This window comes from Vicia villosa, linkage group LG3 (assembly GCF_029867415.1).
Source record: "Vicia villosa cultivar HV-30 ecotype Madison, WI linkage group LG3, Vvil1.0, whole genome shotgun sequence".
Classification (NCBI taxonomy): Eukaryota; Viridiplantae; Streptophyta; class Magnoliopsida; order Fabales; family Fabaceae; genus Vicia; species Vicia villosa.
In genome coordinates this window covers 163,094,112-163,111,999 of record NC_081182.1, presented here as the reverse complement: position 1 = coordinate 163,111,999, position 17,888 = coordinate 163,094,112, and the positions used below count along the sequence as shown (strand labels likewise).

General features: G+C 35.8%; 1 protein-coding gene across 1 annotated transcript; it reads left to right on the top strand.

Annotated features, from left to right (window-relative positions):
* Window positions 1-12,074: 12,074 nt before the first annotated feature.
* Window positions 12,075-17,543, top strand: LOC131659290 (uncharacterized). The gene is made up of 7 exons (XM_058928502.1): window positions 12,075-12,101; window positions 13,623-13,839; window positions 13,981-14,051; window positions 14,317-14,907; window positions 15,332-16,339; window positions 16,450-16,783; window positions 16,885-17,543. Exons 1-7 carry the CDS (start codon window positions 12,075-12,077, stop codon window positions 17,541-17,543), a joined length of 2,907 nt encoding a protein of 968 aa, XP_058784485.1.
* The last annotated feature ends 345 nt before the right edge of the window (window positions 17,544-17,888 follow it).

Sequence of the window (17,888 nt, the reverse complement as noted above, 5' to 3'; positions counted from 1 at the left end):
TATAAATTTGATGTTTGTTTTAAAACTCTTTTAAGTTTTCTTTTTATAAAACTTATTTCTAATTTTCTTTTTTATAAAAATTATTAAAAATAAAAATATTTATTTTAATCATTATTAATAATTAGATGGATGAATATTTACATTAATCTAATTTGTTTTAAATTATTTAATTAATCATCAATATTGTTAATAATTAAAATAATTATCAGGATTAGAAAATTTAATCGAAACCTTTTTTTTCACCGATTTAATTAATTAGGTTGAAAAAACCAATAATTAACTAAATTGATTTTATTTATTCTGTTAATGATGTTTAATTCGTACCCTGATCAGGGTTTACGAAGATCACTCCCTACACTGAAATTTTCTCTTGTTGTGCAGTTTTTCAGGGTTAGCAACAAGATTTCCCCCGACCACGAGCCCTATCAATTAAAAGCTAAGTCCCAATTTTATTTTTATTTTAATGTTTATTTGCCTTATAAATTTGTTATTAGGGTTAAAACCTCGAAAGTTAATGGACTCTTTTGCACTTACTTCTTTTGTTGTCTATTTTTGCCAATTTTTCAGGGTTAACCTCGAGGCTACCCTCGACTACGAACCAAATCAGATCAAAAGGTTAGTCAACCGTCAAAGCTCAACAATCGGTAACCCTAAAATCTATATGATTTACTTTCTTTAATTATTATTTATGTCAAACCTATTGCAATGCTGGTCCGCTGGTTTCTTTTTCCCCTTCCCCATATTAATTGTTGTGGTCAGTAATCCTAGGGAGTGATAACCCTGAATTGAACTTAGAATCACTTAATTTTTACAAGATAAATATCTGAATTAATCACATGATTGTTGCACCCATGCACCTTTTTTTGGTACCCCTCTTGTTGCCTGTTGCCTGTCGCCTTGTGTTTTTTGAAGAATAGCCTTGTCCCTCGAATACGAGGATACCTCAGCAATGTTGCTCTCAGTTCATTCTCAAAGGTCATAAGTCCCTAATGATGCTGCCTTAGATTCGCCAAATATGACCTCGTCCCTCGAAGTTACCTACGAAGTGCTGAGGTATCCTCTGGTTGCCTAACGAAGAAGGCTATTCTGATCCTTCCCTTAGACTACCTGCCCCTCTATGGCATGGGACAGTCTTATGGTGAACGATAACTCGATGACCCGTAAACATCGAAAAGAAAGACTTCCTGCCCTCTTATCGTACGGATAGACCCTTTCACCCTGAAAGGCTAAAGAACATTTTTCATCTAACCAGGTAATTTGCCCCTAATTGCTTTGCTCTGGTTTAAAAATCTTTTTCTTACATTTTTTCATAAACCTTCAAAAAGGCTACGCTCATTTTACGAGCTAAAGTCCTTATTTCTTTTTCTTCTACATTTCTGAAACTTTTGGCTTCAAAACTAAAGAGCAAAGCAATTAAGAGCCCATGGAAAACCATGGATGCAAAGGGTGCCTTACACCTTCCCTTTGCCTAAATTACCCCCCCCCGAACTCAGTTTTTATTTAAAAGGTTTTTCCTGTTCTTTTAGCCTTTATGATATTTGGATAAAATAAAAGTCGGTGTCGACTCTTGCTTACCGTGACATTTCAAATAAAGTCAGTTCACCGTATTACAAAACTGGAGACTCTGATGGGGATTTTTCGATTAAAAGAGGGGTTACCTTAAAAGTTTATGATTCACTTAAATGTTTTCTATTGTTTGCTTTGTTTGCTTTATTTTTCAGGGTTGTTTTGGGAATAAATGAAGGACGAATCCTATTCCCGGATTCAAGAACACTTAAGATTAGGAGCGGCATAGTCGTGGAGACCCCCCTTGTGCCTGCTTGGGGTTGGTCAAAATGAAGTTCGCGCTTGAGTTAGGCCTCCACTGGTTATTGTGTAACTCTTTTGCATGAGAGAGGTTTACGCATGTGTCATAACCTAATTTTTGACCCCCCTGAGATGACATATCTTCAGGATTTTCATCAGGTCAAAACTAGTGCCCAAAGCAGTCACTTCTTCATCTGGCATTTAATCAAGGATGTTCAAAGACAAGAAAACTCAGGCAAAGGATCAATCAGTAGAAGGATTAGTCTCTAATATAATCATAGGACTCAAGAGCTTCATTATTTTTTTCACCTATGATTGATTAGACACCCAGTCCTCTGAGTACAGGTTTACTCAGGTCACCAGACTAGGGTTTTTGAGCCTATCAAGGACTAAAATCAGGGATCACCTTTGGGAAACCCTAAAAAGCCCCAGGGGATCATTCAAAGACATCAATCATCTTCAAATAGCTCATATAACAAGATCCACTGGACATCACACCTCAATTCAAAGTCTACAGTCATCATTTTCATCTGGTCGACAATTAGGGTTTTTGACCTAATTCACCAGGATAGTTGACTTTTAATCAGGGCATGGATCCAAAACTCAAGGTATGATTCAAGAACCTCTACCACCTCAATATAACCCATTTACATCACTCATTTGAGGAGAAGATCTTGATTCTACACAAAAGTCCAAAATCTCACTTTATCTGGAAAAAGTCAACTGTATGGGATCACCTTTGACTCTTAAGATTTTTGGTCAAACCATGACTTTCAAGGATCAATATCATCAATATATGGATATTAAAGTCATTTTACCAAAGAAATTCAAGAAGAATCTTCAAGGAGCAAAAAGTCGGGAATTAGGGTTTTTGAGGGCATTGTGGGAACTCAAAATTTCACCTACACAACTCAAAAAACTTCCAACATGAAAGTTGTAGATCTTGCAAAATAAAACAACATCTTACAATGGAACTTTTTTCAAAAGATCAATCATTTAAGAGTTTTGGAAATTTTGAAGTTTTAGGTCATAAACACTTAGAAAATTTTCTAAGTGTTTTAACCTAGTTTTCTTCCAACTTTGGCCTCATTTTTCATAAATTTGCCAAAGGATTCTGAAGAAACTCCAAACTAATGATTTGAAGTAGATGTTTAGGGCTTTCCAAATTGTGTTCAACCTTCTCCAAATTCATTTTGAGTTAGGAGTTATGCTTGTTCAAAGTTGGCCTCATGAAGTGAAATTATAGGTCATGCATCATTTTTGAACTTTGCAATTTTGTGCACATGACCTCAATTATGGATGCTACACGACCCATAACACATCTGAAAACATGCCATGCATTCATTTTCACCATGCCATGATAATTGAGGAAGATTCCTAAAACAAGAACATGTGATTATGTAATGATTACATTTGAGAATTTATGGAAAATTGATGAATCACCCAAGGAATCTTCTCACCAACCAATTAGAGCTCACTTTGTATCTGAAATGTTCCCTAAGATCAGATAGAATCAATGGATAGGGAGCTGGCTCGAAAATGCAATGATCACACTTGGATATTCTTTGAAATTTCTTCATGGCTAAGAAACCAAATTCACTTCACTAAGCAAGCTCACTCTCTCAATCAGTACTGAATCATTTGCCTATAAATAGGAGAGCATACCTCAGTAGAAAAACACACCAAAGCAACCATATTCCTTGCTTTCTCTTTCTCTTCTCATGCTTATTGTTTTGCAAAGTTCTTTGGCAAGAAGAATCGTTTTCTTCAAACCAGAGCTTATCTTTGGAGAGTAAGCATTCTAACATCTCAAGGGGGTTCATTTGAGGTGATCCAAGCACCTGGATCACTTCTGTAAGTGAGGGAACGCCATTTGTTATACCCCAAAATTTGCCCACATCTTTTTTCAAGAAAACTCCAATCTGAAAATTAAGAGTCTCATATAATTATGGATTATTTCAACAAATATCCTGACATATGAAACACTTAGTTTTTAGAATTTTTCTTATACAGTAATTTGGCCTGCAGTTGAATTTATTCTTACGCAAACGCCAAATACTGTTTATTACTTCACACATGCTATTTATTTATTTACAGATAAATAGTACTCACACAATTGGTACAGAGTTAAATCTTTTTGCAGGCGCAGAATCAGGAAACTCAGACTGTACTGGTAACAAGTAGATTATTATTATCTTTGGTTTCCCACTAATTTTGGTACTATATTCTATTATTTTCAAAAATCTTTTCAAATCTCTTTTTCAAAAATCAAATCTCTCTTTTTCCCAACACTATCTCCACTTTCTTTCAAATCTTACTTCCACTCAAATTTTCCTTTTGTACGGAATCACATCATTCCCCAACGTCTCTATCCTTCTTTCCATTCTATAAATACCTCTCATTTTCTTCCATAAAATTTCACATCAAATTCTAACTCATCTTTCAAATTCCTACCTCATATCTATTTTCTCTTCTTCCCTGACAAGAATGGCAAAGTGGATGGAGACACTGTTTCTTACAGTCATCACCATTGCTACGGTGATCATGACTTTCTTCTGCCTGCATAGTCCTGAAGAGTGTGGACCTGCAATGGTTGCACTCCCAATCATCTACATGTTATTGTTCATAGCATGGGTCATTAACCGTCATTCCTAAAATTTGCCGTATTTCTTATTTCTTAAATGTACCGTTTATTCGTCGTACTGTTCAATATAGTATGTAATATTTGTACTGTCAGTATTAAATGTTGTATTACTTGTCATAATATTGCTTAATTACTAAGATAATATTTTGTGTGTTTTCTGCCAGTCAAATATTCCTATTTCTGTGCATTAAATGATTTTCAGGGTCATTATCGGTAATTTTGCCCGCGTACCGTGAATATTAGTTATTTATTATGTCTATGTTTTTTTTAACAAGTCATGTAAATAAACTTTCATTTTTCACATAAAACAAAAAAAACAAAAACAACAATAAAAGAAAATTAACTTTGACTGTTGATTTTTTCACTCTAACTGCTACATCAATACCTAGACAGTCAGTCGACAGCCAAACTGCTGGCAGTACAATTCTCAGTGTTTTGTACCATCAATCAAATCAATCTTTCACAATTCAAAATTCCAAGATCTTTGTGCTAGAAGTCTTCTGAATATCACGCGATTAGTAGAGACTCAACACTGCACAAAAATCAGGTACGCTTAACTGTCTCCTACACAAACAGTCCCTAATCAGGGTTTTTCTTGTTTTTACAGGAGCAACAAGTTTTTGAGAGCTCAAATGGATTTCATACACATCCATATATCTCAAAGTACCATCATACAAATTTTCAAACTTCAATTCACTCAGACGCACCGTCAGCAGCTCAAACAGTCAACAGACGACCCGTTTGACCAAAAAAGTCAACAGACAGTCAAAAATGAAATTTTTTGTCAAAGTCCATATTTTGTCAAAGGATTCATCATTTGATCATTGGATGATCATAATTCATCAAGTAAAGATCAAAAATCAACAAAACCCTAAGATTCAAAATTAGGGTTTTTGCCTGAAAAGTCAACTCAACTTTGACTGATCATAACTCTCTCATCCTTCATCCAAAAAATTCAAACCAAAGCTTGTTTTGAAGGAAATTAAATTATCTTTCAAATGCCATTGATCCCATGGTCATTGGATTCACCATTTGAAAAATATGATCAAAGACATTACAGGTCATTTTCAAAGTCAACAAAAAGACACTTTTTTCAAAAGGACACACAAGGAGCTTCAAAAATCATTTTGACATGAGACCAAAGGCATTGGTTAGAGGACTCTTTGAGGTTTCCAAAAAGTGCAAGATCTCCTTCATATGACAAAAATTGAAGGATTTACACCTTGTTGAAGTTGGCTAAATTTTGGGAAAATGCATGAAATCAACATTGCTTAAAAATGTATTTTTTCCAAATGGGGCCAAGTTTTCAGCATTCAAACATCTTTGCCATGTTATTATGGGCCTCCCACGACCAAGACAAGGCCCACACCTTTTTTATCCATTTTTGGCATGATTTTATCTTATTTTAAGATTAAAATTAAAAGGAAAATGGATGGCTAAATGGTAGCTTAACTTCCAAGCATGACTCACCCAAGGAATCTTCATCTTTCTGCAGAGAATTGAAGAGCAAGGCAGATGCATTGAAGACAAGAGGACTTGGTCAATAATTCAAAGCTTTTTTAATATAAAAAATGCAAGAATTCCACAAAGGCAACTAGTTGCTTCTTAGCTTCAATTCTAAGCACTCAATGCTTATAAATAGGCTAGCATGCTTCAGTAACAAGAGAGACACGAATCAGAAACAAAGCCTTGCTCATATACACTTGTAATCACTTGAAAAAAATTCAAAGAAAATTCAAATTCGAGTTTTTAATTTCAGTCCATTTCAATACAAACTAAGCATTCAAACATCATCTCTGAGCTTCACTGAAACTATTCCAATCAATTGCAAGTCTTAAACCTCATTGAATCGAGCTATATAGGCCACGGTTTGTTCAAACTAAAACCAACTTATATCTCATAACACACGCATATTTAACAAGATGTAGATGCATAATTGTGTTTGGTTTGAAGCTCTGGTCGTTTCTGGAGCTTCAATTGGATTTTAATGGCTGTTTGTAGCATATACCATTTTAGGGTTTTCTTAGCTCAAAATTAGGGTTCTTCATTAGGGCCAAAATTAAAACAAATTAAGGGCAGGGTTACATTCAGTGGAACAAGACGAATCCAATGGTACCATCGCGCCTGATTTCTATGCTTGTTTACCCCTATTCGTTATTTTGCAGATTTAGCGTTCACTTACTATAGCGCTTTTTTACAAAAGCGCTGTTAAAGGCCTTGTCTGAAGGTTGAAGACGAAGACGTGTCTTCCTCCCATTGGTTCAGAAGCGCGCGCGTGTTTTTTAAATTTATCTCTGATTCTGTGCTTTGCAGGTGTGACGTGTACCATGTGCCTCAAAGTCTGGACCATCTGATCTTGCTTAACAGCTCATCCAACGCCTCAGAACACGCATGTGCATCATACTCCCTCATTTAATTTCCACATCTGATCAGTATCCTTTTATTTCTTATTTTTATTTTAATTTCTTTGTTAAATTAATTAAAAATAGTTTTAAAAATCCAAAAAATATACAAAAAATATTTTTAGACTTCTAAAATAATATATTATTTTCTGAAATAAAAATATTTTATTTTTCTTCAAAATTTCAATATTTTGCATAATTAATTAGTATATATTTGTATATTTGCTTTTTAATTATTCTAACCAATCAAAAAATCATAAAAAAATTTGTTCTTTATATAAAATATTGTTTATATATTATAAACTAATTTTGTACATATTTTGAATAATTTTCTCTTTAAGTTTTAATTATTTGTATAATTATTTGCATAATTATGTTTTAATTAACTTAAATCAAATTCAAATCAATTTCAAAAATTCCAAAAAAAATTAGTTTTGTTTTAAAATTAATTGACAAATATTTTGTACATATTTTAAACTTAATTTCTAGGTTTAAATCTATTTTCATCTTTTTTTTCTTCATTTTAATTTAATTAATCATGCATTAATTATAATTAAAATAAATCATAAAAAATCCAAAAAAACATGCCTTTATTTTCCTTGCAATTTAAATTCCTAGATAAATGTATAGGATGTCAAATTCATGTAAATAGGCTAGTTTACATTTCCTGCACAATCGATGTAATAGCGTAGATTTACTTTCCGCACTTTACATTTCCGCATTTTAATGTCCAGCAAATATAAACTGCGTGTATGTCAAAGATAAAATTGAACCGTTAGATCACTAACTTCAAAGATAAAATATCTGAATCCAATCACAATCACACTTGCACCTCTTAAGGTAAATCCCTTCTCATTCTTTTCAAAATCAAAGTCAAAATTCTACTGTTTCGAGTACAAAATCGAACCTTGCGTTTATATCCAGTGAAAGGATAGATTTTTAAAGGAAATAAGGATAAAGACCTTACAACTCAGGGTAGACCTCCTAGTTTGCTTGCTCAAATCAAAACAAACAAAATTCTCATACACTGTTGTTTTTTAAAACAAAACTTTCCAAAAAGACAATACTTTGTATACATCCAAACACGGATTATTACAAAGTTAACGTTCTTTTCAAAAACATCTTTCGAAAGATAAACAAGCATTTTGTATATATCCGCACAAGGATCATTACAAAATTCAATTTACAAAGGTATTTGAAACCACATATGAGCAATTTCTGAGCAATTGAAAAGTGATCGAAAAACAAGTGAGCTAAGCAAACTTAAGAGCCCATGGATAACCATGGATACAAAGGGTGCTAACACCTTCCCTTTGTATAACCTACCCCCTTACCCAGAATTTCTTAAAGGTCTTTTTTCTGTTTCTTTTATAAACCTTTCCTTAATTGGATAAAATAAAAGGTCGGTGGCGACTCTGTGAATTTTCAAAATGCGAAAGCATTAAGCGATAAAAAAGAGTCAGTTCACGTATCTCTACAGATCAGAGGTATGGCCCGGAATTAAAAAACGGAGGTCCACACACATCACAAGGTTTACTCATTCTCAAACAGTACACAAAACAGGCCTACAGATCGAAAGTTACGCATCATAGAACTTTCCAGAAAAATCACAAAACAGAAATTTCACATACAGAAGCCATACGCGTATCATCAAGCCCATACGCGTATCACCATCCCTCATACGCGTACCATACGCATTTCATTAGAGTCAAAAATGGCCTAAAAATAACCTCATACGTGTATCAACCCTGCCATACGCGTATCACCAGAATCAATTTCCTCTTGAAAAATTCCCATACGCGTATGAGCATCCTCATACGCTCCTCATACGCAAATAGCCAGTACGGTGTATTTTGGGACAGGGCAGCCGCGTATCATACGCGTATATCCCTTGGGGAATGTCCCTCATGCGCGTATGACTCCATCACATACGCGTATGACACTGTTCCATACGCGAAAAACCAGAAAATGCCCAGAATTCTGCAGTTTACGTAACAGTCCAATTCTCACTCGTTTCTACTCATACCAGTTCACGATTTTGAGTCTAAAACAGTCTAATTCTACGTTTTCATTCACAGGATTCATTCAATACATATTAATCTATCATCACATATCAATCTACACATCAAAATCCCAAAATCTAAACCAATTCTTAGAATCCAAAACCTAACTCTGACATACAAATAGAATTGACTCAACAACACAACCATTCACACACTATTCATCTATAATCACAATAAGAGATAATAATTGGAAAAGTCCCCCTTACCTTAGCCAAATTCTTGATCTTTGGTCTCTTCCTCTTCGTTCCTCTTTCACGTTCTTCGTGTTCCAACTTCTCTATTTTCACGTTCTATTCTTTCCTTCCCAATTCTAATTATTTTATGAAAATAATAATAAAATTAGTAAAGGGTCTTCCTATATCACACCCCCTCTTTTACTATTTCTCACAGGGCCCAAATGCCATAAACCATTATTTTCACAAAATCCTTAATAACTCTAATTATTAATTCAATATTCCAAATTAAATTAATATTAAAATTATACGGGTGTTACAGAAAACATCAAGACTCAATGTCATAGTGAGTCATTTGTACTAAGTCATCCTTGGCTTGGAATTCAAGATCAGCTTAGGGTTATGTTTCAGAGTGTTGTCCAGGTCTGTTATTGGGAAGTTTATTGTTGAAGTTGAATGCTTAAATGTGTTAGTGGTATTGATCTTCACTTATTGTTAAATACTTTGTAAGCAAATGTATTCAAGTGGTCTAGTATTTTATAACCTTGGGCATTTCTTTGGTCCTAGTTATGGAAAAGATATAGACAGATTGTCCTTATGTTCTTTTAGACAATATGTTTAATTTGTGTTCTTAAACCTTTAATTAAGAATTTTTTTATAAAAGAGGTCTTGTATTATGATCATTGTCTTACAAAGCTTTACTCTGATTTGTTTTAAAGATGATCATATTTCAAAGACTTTGTTGCTTTAAAAAGAAAGAAAAAATACACTCTCCGCTGTTAAAAATCGGGGTGTTACATTGTGGTATCAGAGCTTTGGTCTAGATTTTCATGGGGCTTTGTGAGTCGGGTGTCCTAAGCTGATCAAGTGTCGGGTTTAGAAGGAGTAAATGTTTAGAGTCATATATGTTATGTGTTATGTGCTTTGTGTCTTGTGTCAAGCTTGATATATGCTTAGGTAATCGATTGTTTCTTAATTGAAGTTAATGTATCCTATAGTACTTCAATAAGAAGGATAGTTATAACCCTAGAGCATCAGTCGACTTTGGTTGATATGTGTCTCTGAATTCTTTGGATGTGTTGGTTTAGAAGGGACAAAATTGAATCGAGTAAGAATTACAAGGTATTTCTTTAGTAACTATATGGATTAGAAGTTGTGCTTGTTCTCGTCACTCAGAGATGCTGAGTGGTGACAAGTGGAAGTTAAACTTACAAATGATTACGAGTAAGAACCTTATTTGGGAGAACCTTTGTAGAAAAATTATTAGATGTTCATTCTGGTGAGATTAGAATGAGATGAGATGAAGTTTATTAACTATTAATAAGGTGATATCTCCTTGGAATTGAAGAGCAGCCATGGATGTCAATTAAAAAAAACAATTACAATACTTAGATAGTAATGGAGGCATCTTCTCTAGGAAGAAAACAGACGTTTAGAGTTTAAAGTGATTAGGGAAGTTAGACAACGGTTATACGAATGGCAAGTACCTTAAGGGGTAAAGTTGGGATGCTTAAGCTATGTTAGATAAAAAAAGAGTATTAAGGATGAATCATGTGATGATAAAAGGTAAGAGACAAAGTATGACATGGACAAGTGATGATCTATATGTAGTTTGGGAGTTAGGAAGTATAAAGGTTGATATGAGATGTTCGTACAAGTAGCACCATAAGTTTAAGTAATCATAGGAGTTGAGTAGGGCAAGTGTTAAGTTATTCAAGCCATGGACGACAATGTTTGGAGATTTGTTAGGAATTTAGAGGAATAATTTTTAGAGCGTTAGATCACTAGAAAAATATTGGTTGGTACCTTAGTAAATGTTAGAAATGAATATGAAATCAATGAGTGAATAGATGTGTTTGGATGATTAGCAAGAACTTATTCGGAAAAGATTGAGTTGTGTTATAAAAGGATATTACGATATTTGGATAGTAACAATAATTAATGATGTTGTTTGTAATTGACAAAGATAGAGGTCTTGATGTGTCGGGAAACAACTCTAGGCGGTTGGTCGATGAAATTTGGAAGTTGCGAATTGCTAGACGATTGAAGATGATCTAGTATAAGGGTCTTTGGAGTTTGGGATATAGAAAAGGTAGTCTGTCACAAAGAAGGTTAAAGTGGTGCACAAGCAAGGAAGTGGGAAGGTAACTCACATTTTATAAGAGAGGTTGACAACCTCGTAGTTTAATTGGTCAAAGTTAAAAGGAGTTGTAAGAAGGGCTACAATGATATACCTCAATAGGAAATGAGAAGGATAATGAGCATTAAATCAAAGGTGTATGCTATAGATGATGAGGTCGCGTTCGAACTTAAAGAAAATATTTAAGAAGTGGTATAAGTGGAAGGATACTAATCTCGCAGTTGATAATCTTATATCACAAGGATAATGAGTAATGTATTGGTAACTAGATAGAATTTTACATTCGGAATCAGGATGGTGAAATTTGTAAGTAAAAAGCATGTTGGAGAGTTCCACGTGAGACTTTGGAAGTCGTGACAAGGTTAATTACGATATGTCATTAATGGACAATTGAACAACAAAAGATGAGATGTTGGAACAATTAAGCATGGTTAGGGTGACGAGCTCTTTTGAGGAAAATAGAATTTAATGGTAAGAGGAAATAAACTCAAGTGAGTTGGAAGAAGGTATAGGATAATACGAAAGACACAGTGTGCCAACAAAGACCGTTAACACAAAGGAATATTTCATGTCAAGGTACACAAGGGTAAGATAGGTAATAATTTGAAAATAAGGTACTTGTAATAGAATGCTTGCAATTGTTTAAGACTGGTGTAAAGAGAATTTATGTCTTGTAAAAGAAAATTTTGGGAGTGTTAATCACCAACTAGATGTTGGGATGGTATTATTAAGATTGTAATTTGGAATGAGATTTGAATGTGCATATACGAATCGCCGTAATTATGAGATTAAAGGAATACCTAAAAATTTACGGATGTTGGTGAAGTTGTGAAGTCTTCCACGCAAATGGCGACTTCATTTATAGTGAAACAGGTTGGATTGTACTTGGTGTATTAGAGTTTTATTCTTTGAAGAATACTCAATAGTTATTCCATGCTAATTGAGCGTAAAGGAGGATGTAACTTGTTTAGGATATTATGCCTCATTAACGAGATCGTAGTAGCAAGAAATTACGGAAGCGTTTAGTAAACATCTAAGGAATTAGTGAATCTTTGTGCCTTGGATGACTTTGAGCACAATTTTCAAAGAACGCTATTATAGTTAGGTAACGATGGTCTATGACACCTTCATGGTTGTCGGCTGCCTATTGACAAATTGAGGAACTGATCACCCTTAATCTCTTGTTGATAGTAGACGGGACCATGATGAATGGAATGGACTAGACTTGCCATCTTTGATAGTGTATGAAGTTAATTGGTATTTTATCAGGAGGATAATCAGTCACCACTTTGCATGAACCTAATGGAATGGGTTATGACGTGGAAGCTGGAAGATGACTTTGAAAGTTTGAGCATGAACCTAGGATATTGGAGGACTTATCTTTTATGAATATACTCTTGTAAAATTAATTTTGAGCGATGAACTCATAGTGTGATGTCTAGCCTTGCGTCTAGAGTCTGAGTCAATACGACTTTGTAAAGGGTTGTGATAGGTGTATGATCGCGCGCGTTATTAAAATTATTTAAGTTGTTACACTCATCTTAAGTTTCGAGGACGAAACTTCTTTTAGGAGGGTAGTAATGTAAGACCCGTAAAAGTATGTCACCGTAAATTAGAATTTGAGAATATTAAATAGTATAATGCTATTTTATTTTATCAACTTTTTTATATATAATTTTCTATAAATAACACAGAGTTATTGAGACCATGTCGAAGTACTATCAAAACTCTATTAATATTAGCACCATGTTCTTGTAGTTTTCATTATCCATGCAAGATATTTTAATTGTGTCAAAATTTAAATAAGAGTTTTATAGACTGGCCGGTTGAAGCGATTTGACACGGTGTGAAAAATTAGCAGGCGAAATATTTTGAGTTTTGACTTGTACCAGAATATTTTATTAATCTATGTTGCGCGTAGATCGCGTTGGTAAGCTCGTTTTATTTTTTTCGATGACTTTCGGTCATAAATTTACCTGTCAGAGTCTGTTTAACCGGATATTTTTATTTGTGATTTTGATCATTTTCAGTTTGTTTTATTAAACTTCGTTCTGCGTAGATCATTTTCATATACTTTTTTATCTTTCGATCAGAAGCGCGTTCGACTGATATTGATTCCGGGTCTTTTCTACGAGTATATTTCGAATAAAACATGATCCATTCCAAATCTTTTTTTTTACATTCGTTGGCCAGTTAAAATATACAAGTAAATTGATAAATATCACTTTCATGTGGTAACTAAAATATCTAGATATTTTCAGAATATATTATTATTTTATTATATTATCATATATTAATAAATAATTATTATTATTATTATTTCTATATATACACACACATGTGGAGCAGGTAAAATCATAAATTCAGTTTCCTATCTTCTTTCAACGGGTGGAGGTTGGAAACAAAAAGGCTGCTGGACCTATTTTGGAAAATCCCAACATCGTCGGTGGTTTAGATCCAGTCAATCCGGCTGGGAACGTTGGTGGACCTATTCTGGAACCGGTTATCCAAGGTGACGATTCTGCAGGGCATATTGGCGATGTAGTCATTCTTGAATCTATCTCTGCTAGCCCGGTGGCTCAACTTGCTGGTGGAGTTAAATCTGTCACTGGTATAGTCCTTCATTCGCAGAATTTTGTGGATCATGTCCCTGAAGATTCAAGTTCATCTCTGTCAGCCTTTGTGGATACTACGCAGGACCCTTAGGTTCACAACAATGAAGGTTTTTTACAAAGCTCTTGGGAAACTCTAGCTAGAATTCCTGAACCAGAGGGAGCTTTCTCTTCAGCAGTTGCAATTCTAAAAGAGAAGAAAACTACAAAGGTTAAGAAAAAATCCTCTAGGTCTCAAGCAGGACCAAAGAAATCTTCCTTATGAAGTGCGTTTTTTGGAATATTAGGGTTTTGGCTAATGCCCCCTCCCGATTAGCCCTGAAACGTATTCTGAAATCCCACAATCCTGACTTTGTCTTTATTGCCGAGCCAAAAATAGATTTCATCAGGTTGCCGAATAACTGGTTTGCTAGACTTGGCCTCAAACTCTCTCTACCAATGTGCTGGATATGCTGACTCTATGGTGTTTTTGCAAGGAGGAGTTTAATCCTACTGTTTTGTCTAGGTCGGATCAATTTGTTGGCTTCTCTTTCAGTTTGGATAACAAACTTTTGTCGATAGCTACTATTTATACTAGTACGAACCTTTATAAAATAAGGGATCTTTGGAGTGACCTCAATGATTTACAAATCTCTCATCCTCTACCTTGGGCTTTTGTCGGGGATTTCAATGTGATTATGGGAGCCCATGAACATAGAGGAAGGATTAATCCTGCTGTTAGGCCTGTACAAGATTTCCAAAATTGGACCAATGATAATGCCCTATTTCACTTCCCTACCACTGGTGCTGATTTCACTTGGACGAATAAACGGGATCCCCCGTTTACTGTTGAAAGGCGTCTTGACCGATGCATTGGAAACTCTAATTGGATTTATTCTTGCAACTTCATTGCTGTCTGTTCCCTCCCCAGAGTCTGTTCAGATCACCATCCTCTCTTGATGGAATTTCATGTCAATTTCGCGCGCACTGTCTCGCCGTTCAAATTTCTAAGCTCTTGGTCTCTTCACGATAACTGTAGACAGGTTATTCTTTCTGCTTGGTCTCGTAAGATTGTCGGCTGTCCTATGGTGATTCTTACCAATAAGCTTCTTTTGCTTAAAAAGGATTTTAAATTTTGGAACAAGCATGTGCTGGGAAATATTACCGAGAATGTCAAATTGGAGGAAGAGAAGTTAAATAATATTCAGAATTACATTTAGCTGAATGGTTTAACTGATGCTCTCAAGGCTAAGGAGATTGAAGCTCAATCCAATCTTTCTACTACCCTCTCCATGGAGGAACAGTTTTGGCGCAGCAAATCTAAAATTCACTGGAGCTTGGAGGGAGATCGTAACACGACATATTTTCACTGAGTCTCAAAATTAAGCAAAAGTTTAGACCCATCTCCATGCTTTTGGAGGAGGCATTCCTATCACTAATCCTGTGGAGATTTCTAACCACACGGTCAGTTACTTTGAAAATCTTTTTACTGCTAACGAGTTTTCTGTGCAGGATTTTTCCATGGTGAAACAAACTATCCTTCCTCTCGTCGACGAGGCGACGAACAGAGTTCTGACCAACATTCCCTCTCTTGAGGAAATTTCTGCTGCTGTCTTTAGTTTAAATGGCGATAGCGCTCCTGGTCCATACAGTTTCGGAGCGTTTTTCTATCAAAAATATTGGGACATTATCAAGCACGACGTTTCTAATGCGGTGATTCAATTCTTTTCCTCTGGTTGGATGCTTCCGGAATTAAATGCTAGCTCCATTGTCCTTATTCCAAAGATAAAAGGGGCAAACTCGTTAGATCTTTTCCGTCTGATTGTTGTGGCCAATTTCAAGTTCAAAATTATTTCCAAGGTGATTGCGGATAGGTTGGCTGCCATCATGTCGCTGTTGGTTTCTCCTGACCAACGCGATTTTATCAAGGGTCGTAGGATTCATGACTGTATTGCTTTAGCTTCCGAGGCCTTTAACCTTCTTGACACTAAGACTTGGTGTGGTAATATCGCTCTCAAAGTGGACATATCGAAGGCTTTTGACACTCTCCAGTGGGATTTCTTGCTCAAAGTATTGCATAATTTCGGTTTCAATGAAAAATTCTCATGGATTAATTGTATTCTGCATTCTGCTCACCTCTCTGTGAATGTTAATGGCAGCCTTAAAGGTTACTTTTCTTGCTCTCGCGGTGTCCGTCAGGGGGATCCGTTATCCCCGTTACTTTTCTATCTCGCTGTAGAAGTTTTGAGTAGAAAGATTACTTCTTTAGTCTCTTCTAACATCCTGGAGTGCTCTAAGGGTCCTAATAAAGTCACTGTGCCTTCTCATATCTTGTACGCGGACGACATTTTTCTTTTTTGTAAAGGAAAATTCTCTAATATCAAAACTATCATCTCTACCTTGCAGGAGTATGCCACTGTTTCGGGACAGGTTGTCAACTGCGACAAATCTGTAATTTTCGGTGGGGCTATGTTGACTTCAAGGCTTAACATTCTGTCGGAGTTGTCCGTTTTAGAATTGGTTCAGCACCGTTTATTTACCTTGGTGTCCCGATCTTCAAAGGCAAACCGAAAGCGGTTTTTTTGAAGCCTATTACGGATAAAGTGATCAATAAGCTTTCGGCTTGGAAGGGCCCGCTGCTGTCCTTTGCTGGCAGAGTTGAGCTTGTTAAGTCATTCGTTCAAAGCATGCTAACTCACTCTATAACTGTCTATGCGTGGCCTCTCTCCCTCTTACGTGACATTGAGCGTGCATTCAAACGTTTTATTTGGAGCGGTGACTCTTCCAAAAGTAAAGTTATCACTGTCTCCTGGAAGAATATGTGTACTCCCTTAGCCGAGGGTGGTCTTGGTCTTCGCTCGCTCGTTAAGTTGAACGAGGCTTTCAATCTGCAGCTAGCTTGGAATCTTGTCACCTCTTCTGATCCTTGGGTCCTGTTACTCAGAAAAAGAACTTTGAGAAAAGGTAAATTCATACAACATCATATTTTCTCCTCTCTCTGGTCCAGTATGAAATCGAAGTCAATACTGTTATGGAGAATTCTGCCTGGTGCTTTGGTAATGAAGAATCCATCAGTTTCTGGTACGATAATTGGTGTGGTGACCCTTTTCATCTCGAGGTGGACGATCCGAATGGTTTGATTGATCAAAAGGTCAGTGAGATTTTTGTTAATGGTGATTGGGATTTTTCCAAATCTGCTACTTCTATTCCTTTACCGGTTCAGCGCCGTATTCGCTCTATCTTTATTCCGCATGACCCTTGCGCGGATGCTAGAGTCTGGAAGCATTCCTCCAAGGGAGAGCTCTCCTCCAATCTCTGTTATAATTTCAAGCGTTCTAGAGGCACTCGCTCGGATTGGTGGCGTTGGATTTGGGCTAAAACAATTCCGCCATCAAAATCCTGTATGGTCTGTAAATTACTTCACAATAGGATTGCCACCGATGATCAATGGAAACGAAGAAATTTTTCTTTTCCGTCTCGGTGTGATCTTTGTCAAGAGGAGGAAGAATCATCTCATCACCTTTTTTTCCAATGTAATTTCGCTACTCAAATCTGGATGTGGGTCGGGCAAAGGCTTCACTTCAATGGCTTGATTAATTGTTGGGATGATGTTTACCGTTTACTCAGCAAGAAGACGTCCGGCCTATGCAAAGCTGTTTACAAGGCTGCGGTTATTTTTGCTTTTAACGCTATTTGGCACTCCCGTAACAAGGTCAGATTTTAGAACTTAAAAGTTAGTATTTCCTCGACTTTTACTAGTATTCTTGATTCTGTCTCTTTAGCCGGTAGTTCCGAGATGGGCTCTTTTTTGGATATGCAAGAGTTTACGATCCTTAAGAATTTTCGTGTTTCTATTTCTCCTCCCCGTGCTCCTAAGACCATAGAAGTCATTTGGGAACCGCCTCCTAGGAATTGGATTAAAATTAATTGTGATGGTGCCTCGGTTGCTCCTAACGGTAATTCTTCTTGTGGGGGCATTGCTCGCAACAGTGATGGAGCTTTTATTGGTGCTTTTGCCGTTTGTTTAGGTTCTTCCTCTTCTCTCATTGCCGAACTCTCCGGTGCGATG

What these genes read in the sequence shown, in the direction of transcription:
- LOC131659290 (XM_058928502.1), top strand. Translation starts at nt 12,075, where the DNA reads ATGGCGACTTCATTTATAGTGAAACAG. An exon ending in TGGAGTTAAATCTGTCACTG is followed by an intron (nt 13,840 to 13,980) that starts GTATAGTCCTTC and finishes GGGAAACTCTAG; the next exon opens with CTAGAATTCCTGAACCAGAG. An exon ending in AAGAGAAGAAAACTACAAAG is followed by an intron (nt 14,052 to 14,316) that starts GTTAAGAAAAAA and finishes TGTTTTTGCAAG; the next exon opens with GAGGAGTTTAATCCTACTGT.